This window comes from Rhinopithecus bieti, unplaced genomic scaffold (genome assembly GCF_001698545.2).
Source record: "Rhinopithecus bieti isolate Rb0 unplaced genomic scaffold, ASM169854v2 scaffold_41644, whole genome shotgun sequence".
NCBI lineage: Eukaryota > Metazoa > Chordata > Mammalia > Primates > Cercopithecidae > Rhinopithecus > Rhinopithecus bieti.
Genome location: NW_016817838.1, coordinates 1,764,138 through 1,771,433, shown reverse-complemented (window position 1 = coordinate 1,771,433; position 7,296 = coordinate 1,764,138). Strand labels below are relative to the sequence as shown.

General features: G+C 57.5%; 1 protein-coding gene across 1 annotated transcript in view; it reads right to left on the bottom strand.

The window, feature by feature from the left end:
• Nucleotides 1-5,086: 5,086 nt before the first annotated feature.
• The window catches only part of FAM110D (family with sequence similarity 110 member D), a 4,185-nt gene continuing 1,975 nt past the window's right edge, over nt 5,087-7,296 (bottom strand). Inside the window, exon 2 of the mRNA XM_017856166.1 lies at nt 5,087-6,528. Coding sequence (XP_017711655.1) covers nt 5,630-6,448 — 819 coding nt within the window. The 5' untranslated portion in view covers nt 6,449-6,528 and the 3' untranslated portion in view covers nt 5,087-5,629. The remainder of the gene's footprint in view (nt 6,529-7,296) is intronic.

Genomic DNA, 7,296 nt, shown 5'->3' with positions numbered 1-7,296 from the left:
AGTGTGCGCCTGTAATCCCAGCTACTTGGGAGGCTGAGGCAGGAGAATTGCTTGAGCCTGGGAGGCGGAGGTTGCAATGAGCTGAGATTGCACCATTGCACTCCAGCCTGGGTGACGGGACAAGACTCTGTCTCAAAAAAAAAAAAAAAAAAAAAAACAGGCTGGGTGCAGTGGCTCCTGCTTGTAATACTAGCACTTTGGGAGGTCACAGAGGGTGGATCACCTGAGGTCAGGAGTTAGAGAGCAGCCTGGCTAACATGGCGAAACCCTGCCTCTACTAAAAATACAAAAATTAGCCAGGCATGGTGGCGGGCACCTGTAATCCCATCTACTCAGGGGCTGAAGCAGGAGGATCACTTGAGCCCAGGATTTTGAGAACAGGCTGGGTGACATAGTGAAACCCTATCTCAACAAACAAATACAAAAATTAGACAGGCACGGTGGCACCACACCTGTAGTCCCAGCTACTCAGGAGGCTGAGGTGGGTGGATCGCTTGAGCCCAGGAAAGTCAAGGCTCCACTGCACTACAGCCTGTGCGACAGGTGAGACTTTGTCTCAAAACAACAATGACAACAGCAAAGTTTCTGAAACCAGGGACAGTCTTATGTCTGGAGGCTGTGATAAGTGGCAGTCACACAATCACACGAAGCGTGGCAGAGGCAGGAATTGGTTGAGAGGGGCGGAGAATGGTTTGAATGCTTGAATGTCTGGAGAGGTTGGTGTCTAAGGCTGGGCTTGTGCAGAAATGTCGGTGGGTGACTGGTGTGATCAGTGTCTGTGTGGAATCCCCAGTGAAGGTGTATGTGTAGGTGTGAACATTTTGGGCAGCAGTCTATGCCTGCATGCCTCTGTGTAGACATTTGTAGGTGTTATATTTGTATGGTGTATGTGTTTTGGTGTCTGTGGTTGGGTGGAGAGGTTTTGTGTGTTGCGGATGGGCCTCCGTACAGCTTTCTGTGGTTGTATAAGTGCACAGGTGTGAATGGTATAACTGTGTGTGTCCTTGTATAGGTACTTCACAACACGTACATCTATGTACAGATGAAGAGCTGTAGCCATGTGGGGCATGCTCATGTACAGGTGTTGCAGTGGCGCGATCTCGGCTCACTGCAAGCTCTGCCTCCCGGGTTCACGCCATTCTCCTGCCTCAGCCTCCCGAGTAGCTGGGACTACAGGCGCCCGCCGCTACGCCCAGCTAATTTTTTTGTATTTTAGTAGAGATGGGGTTTCACTGTGTTAGCCAGGATGGTCTCGATCTCCTGACCTCGTGATCCGCCCACCTCGGCCTCCCAAAGTGCTGGGATTACAGGCGTGAGCCACCGCGCCTGGCCATCCACATGCTTTTGAGTGTATATGGATGTGTCTGTGGTGGGCAGGTATGTGTGCTCAAGGGTGTCTGCAGCTCGGGCCAGTGGCTCACACCTGTAATCCCAGCACTTTGGGAGGCCGAGATGGGCAGATCACTTGAGGCCAGGAGTTTAAGACCAGCCTGGCCAACATGGCAAAACCCCATCTCTATTAAAAATACAAAAAGTAGCAGAGTGGTGGCAGGTGCCTGTAATCCCAGATACTCAGGAGGCTGAGGCAGAAGAATCACTTGAACCCGGAAGGCAGGGGTTGCAGTGAGCTGAGATCGTGCCACTGCACCCCACGGCACTCTGGCCTGGGCAACAGAGCAAGACTCTGACACACACACACAAACACACACACACACACGAGGAAAAATGTTGTCTGCAGGGATTTACTCTGCAGGTATATCTGTATGCATTCCCATTTGCCCTTGTGGATCTGTGGAGTGTATAAGTGTGTTTAGTTCTGTAGGATTTGGGGTGCCTGGTCTGTGTGTACTAGGCCAGCAGTGGAGGAGGGAGATCCCACTCCTCTGCGGCCTCTCTCATGCAGTGTGGGGGTCTTGTGTCCCAGAGGGAGAACCCAGCATTAGTGGAGTCTGAGACAGCAGAACCAACCGAGGAGACCTTCAATCCCATGTCACAGCTGGCCCGCCGGGTGAGTCTTCTCCCTTCTTCCACCCCAACCCTGGGCAGCCTGGCAGAGGCTTCTGTGGAGTCCTGGGAGGTTGTGCTGGGCCCCTTCCCTGACTCCCAACCCCTTTCCCAGATTCAGGGGGTCGGGGTGAAAGGCTGGCTGACAATGTCATCTCTGTTTAACAAAGAAGATGAAGATAAGCTGCTACCATCAGAGCCTTGCGCTGACCAGTATGTGTGTATGTGTTTGTGGTGGTTCTGGAAGGGGCCTGAGGTCCCCCTTCTGCCTGGTCCTTTCCTTCTGGTTTGTTTGTCTTTCTAACCACTGAGGGCTGGAGGAGGGGCAGTCCCAGGCTGTTTGTTTCTCTCAGCAGGAAACAGGCCAAATCAGCCTATCTGGGAGATTAGGGTAAATCTCTGGAGGAATTGACCAGCTGTTGGGATTGAGGTGCTAGAAGGTATTTTATGGGCTCTCTGGACCCATCCGCTTGGGAGGGGCCATCTCTCTAAAATCCAAGAATGGAGAATACCTTTAGGTGTTTGCAATAGGTGATCCAGCTCCAAGGTTCCCAAGTATTGTCTAAACCGTCACCCTCCAAGGAAGCGTGTCACAAACATATTCCTGGACCCTCCTTCAGAGACTCCGATTTCGCTGGTGTGGCAGAGTCTTAGAGATCTAGCCATGTTTTCAGCAAGCTCCACCAGGGCCCTGCAGCATGCTGCTTTGGGAATCACTGTCTTAGAAGGTCTTTGATGCCGAAGATTAGCGGGTGGGACCCGGGACCTCAGTCTCCCTCCTGGCTCTATCTCTGGCACATTTTCCATTTCTGCCTTTTCTCCATCCTGGTCACATCCCCCTCTCACCACTGACCCTATTCTTTTCTCCTAGGGTCCCCATGACCCAGCAGCCTCTCCTGCCCCCAGGTTTCCATTCTTTTCCCCACCCTCACCCCCGGTTCCTTAAGAAACTTCCTGGACTCGAGGCTTCCACTTCAAGCTTCATCACCTCTCTGTGACTGCCCTTCCCCCCAACATCTTCCCACCTCTCTTGAGTCCCCTGCTGTCCCCTAAGGCTCTGACCTAGGCCTTCCTGTTGCTCCACCTTTCTCCTGTGCCCCTAGTCCCCCTTTCCCTCAATCTCAGGACCTGATCCCTGTCCGGGCTCCCTCTCTTTTCCCCAGGGCTTCCCTCAGGTGGGATCTGAACAGCCCCTCCCGCTCCCACCTGCTCTCCCAGGGATCCTTCCAGCTTCCCAGACCTGGGGCACGCCTCCAGCATCCCTCCTGGAGCCACGCGGGAACCCCTGACCTCATTCTCTCCCCAGGGATCCTGATCCCGGTCGCTTCCCCCCACACCCCTCGCCTAATCCCCTGATCCTGTCCCACCCCAGCCCCCTTTTCCAGGGCCTCTGAGCCCTCCCCTTGCCTCCAGGCCCTGACCCGCCTCCTCGTCCCGGTCCCCCACTGGTCACCTGACCCCGCTCCTCACCACTGCCCCTGACTCCGCCCGGGTTCCCCCGGCCCCACTAAACTTGTCCCTCGGCCCAGCCTCCTGTCCCATGTTCCTCCCCGGGATCGCTTGACCGCTTCCCTCACCGCGGCCCTCTCCCGCAGCCCTCTGGCGGCGCGACCCCCCTCGCAGGCGGCGGCGGCGGAGGCGCGCGGTCCGGGCTTCTGGGACGCGTTCGCCAGCAGGTGGCAGCAGCAGCAGGCGGCCGCGGCGTCCATGCTGCGTGGCACCGAGCCCACTCCGGAGCCGGACCCCGAACCCGCGGACGAGGCCGCCGAGCGCCCCGAGTCGCAGGAGGCCGAGCCGGTGGCCAGCTTCAAGTGGGGCTTCCTCACTCACAAACTGGCCGAGATGAGGGTGAAAGCCGCGCCCAAGGGCGACTAGCGGGCTGGCTGAACCTGGCGCCCGCTGCTCCCACCCCTGATAAAAACCCAGGCCCGACAGTCTGTGTGACCGCGTGCTTTTGTCCAGACATCCAGAAAGACTGCTTTTGCCGGGGGCGACCTCGGGCGGGGTCCAACTGGAGCTCACCAAACATACAAGGCGAAAATGACCAGAGTCAGCCCGCATATCAGGATGGGTTTTTTATTTAAGGTACAACTTTCCAGGAAGTTGGGGAGCTCCAGAGGACTGCGTCCATCGCCCTCTCCAGCCTCATTTAATTCAACAAACTGTGCCTGTGACTACTATGTGCGCCGTCCCTGTACTAGGAAAAGGTCAAAGATTAACTAGAGAACCCAGACTACCAGCGGGTCCCACAAAAGGTGACAAATTGAGGCCCAAAAATAGGGCTGCACTTGGGAGCTCAGAGCAGGTGAGGCTGACTGGGGCATTCAGGAAGGCTTCCTGGAGGAGAATATATGTTATCTCCGAGAAGGAAGAGTAGAGAGAAAAGGAATGGCAACCCAGTCTGAGGAAGGAGGCGCATGAACGAAGAAGGCTGGGAGGTGGGAACCTGTGATGAAAATAGGCGATCTTGTGTGTCCTTGCAGGAAAGGGAGGCAGTGGCAGGAGCCTGCGGGCTGGCAGAAAAGGTTCCCTTCTTTTCTTTTTTTATTTTTACTTATTTTTATTTTTTGAGACGGAGTCTCCCCCTGTCACCGTGGCTGGAGTGCAATGGCTCCATCTCGGGTCACTGCAACCTCTGCCTCCGGATTCAAGTGATTCTCCTGCCTCAGCCTCCGGAGTAGCTGGGATTACAGGCGCACACTCCACGCTCAGCTAATTTTTGTATTTTTAGTAGAGACGGGAGTTTCACCATGTTGGCCGGGCTGGTCTCCAACTCCTGACCTCGTGATCCGCCCTCCTCGGCCTCCCAAAGTGCTGGGATTACAGGCGTGAGCCACGGCGCCTGGCCCGGTTCCCTTCTTTTCGTGTCCGAAAGGTTGGATCCTCCACATCTCAGCCCTTCATACCCAGTGACCACAACCAGGGCAGCAAAACTCCGGGAATGGGGGCCTTTTAGGAACTGGTGGAGCCCAGATTTCTGGAGCAGAGACCCCCTCGGACTCCCAAAGCGCGTTACTCCCAGCTGTAGTTTGGATCGACCTGGAGGCCAGTGGAGATCACAACCGTGTCAGTACTCATTCGGTAGAAGTCACAGCAGTCACCGTTTATTGAGCACTTTCTATATGCTGGATACTTTGCCATGCGCATTACAACTATTTTGAAATACTTGTATCCCCTACTCCTCCCTCCTTAATAACCGAGGGGTGCCGCTGCATCCAGGGAGGTCAAGTGCTTGCCCAGTGTCACAGTCAGCCGGGAGCACACACTTCAAAACCCACGCGCTTAACCACGAAAACCCGTTTGCCTCCTTCCTCAGCTCCCCATTTAAATAACGTTTTAACTTTATTCAGCAGGTTTGCTCATCTCCCACCCCAATCGTGATTCCCCAGACCGGGCCTCCACAAGGACCACCAGGCCTCTCCCTCCCCCTTCGCCGCGGGCGCAGGGAAGGGCCTTCGGCAACAACTTGTCCCACTTCCCCAAGGTTCAGACGCGAAACTGAGTTCCAGAGGGAAGGGCTTACGCAAAGGCAGCCAGCGCGCCAGAAGCGGGGTATTCCTGTCGGTACCCGGGGCCAGCCCCGCGCTCGGCAGTCCCTGGGAAGTCGGCTCTGGAGCCGCGGCGGTCACACCTCTGACTCGCGCGGCGGTCCGCGGGCGCGCTGGCAGCCGTACAGCCACTGGATGACGCGCGCATTGCGCTCCACCACCGACACCGGAGGGCGCCCGTCCCGCGCCGAGCCGGCTGCCTCCGAGCCGCCGCCGCCGCCGCCCGCGCCGTCCGGGCTGTCCACGCCCCTGTCGCTGGATGTCCAGTCGCTGGCGTCCCCGGAGCCGGGCGGCGGGGAAGTTCCGGCCTGCAGGCTGGCGTCGGCCCCCCAGCTCTGCGGGGAGAAGCGCTCTGCACCCAGCACCTCCACCAGCGCGCGCTCCAGGCCGCAATAGTTGAAGAAGCGCTCCTTCTCCGACAGGGGCAGTGAGCACGTGGGACACAGCGCCCGCTTTCCCGCCGCTTCCGGGGCATCCTGGGGCGCGGCCCAACCTCCTGAAGACGCAGGTCGCTCTGTGGAGGCCGGGCTGCTCGGGGCAGCGTCCCGCGGGGCACCCAGAAAGAGGCGTCGCACCAGCCCCTGGCCCTTGGCGTTCTCTTTGTTCACCGAAGCCTTGCAGTCCCGCTTCTGGCGGTAGAAGATGAGGGAGTCAGGCCTCGGCAGCCGCCTGCCACTTCCCCGGCGGGTCGGTCTGGGGGTCCTGGGCGATGCAGGGGGCCCCAGCTCGTTGCAGGGGTGCGGCGTGAGCGGCCCAGGACTCCCACGCAGGGCTGGCTCCTGTCGCCTAGCTATCACCTGGTGCGTCTTGACATACTTGGCTTTGTCGGCTTCCAACCTCTCCACAGCGCTGGGGGTCCGTCCTCTGGACGGGGTGGAGGGAGGGGCCAGGAGCATCTTAGCGGAGGTGTTCAGGACAGTGCCCCATAAGTAGCCAGCCAGGGGGCCAAGAGCAATTGACTTGGGCTCTCACAGACCTGCAGGGAGAGAGGAAGGTCAGGGGAAGGGGAGGAAATGCCCTGGTCCTCCCCTGCCAGCATTCCTCAGTATAGATCAGTCAGCCACCCTCTCCCATCCAGGTTAGCCGGTGCCATGTTCAGGGAGCAGAGGCTCAGGCCATCCCCTTTCCCTGTCCTTCAGAGACACTGAGCAGGGTCTCTCTGGCCACTCAGAAACATATGCCCCTTTGAAGGTGCCCCAATCTGGCCACAGGGCCATGCGAGCAGGCCTCAGCAAGCAGGACACTTGGAAAAGGAAACCCGGCCCAATTCCCGAAAGTGGCTTCAACCGGAAAAAATACCTCTTCCCAACCCAGCAGCTTTGAGCCCAAGACAAGGAGGCTCCCAGCCACAGGCTGGCTCCAGCAGGGCCCACCCTTCCCGCCCCCAAACACCCGAGGTCAGGGATATAACCACAGGGTAGGAACCTCCAGTAATTGCAGCCAACTGCCCTGCCCAGGCCCGGCAGGGCCATCGGGGCAGGAGAGGGAGGTGGTCCCCAGGCCCTATCAGCTATGTATGCCAGCTACTCTGCCCCTGCCAAGGGGATCGCAGAATGCCAAACTGTAAACATCACCTTGTTTAACCTTTGCATTTCCATTTCATGAGGAGGAAATTGGCCTGGAGAGGAGGGGGGCTTGCTCAGGTCCTATTAAGAGTTAGGAGTCAGGACTGGAACCCAGGTTTCTTGCCTTGCAGTTCAGATTGGATCTCTTTTTTTTTTTTTTTTTTTTTTTTTTTTTTTTT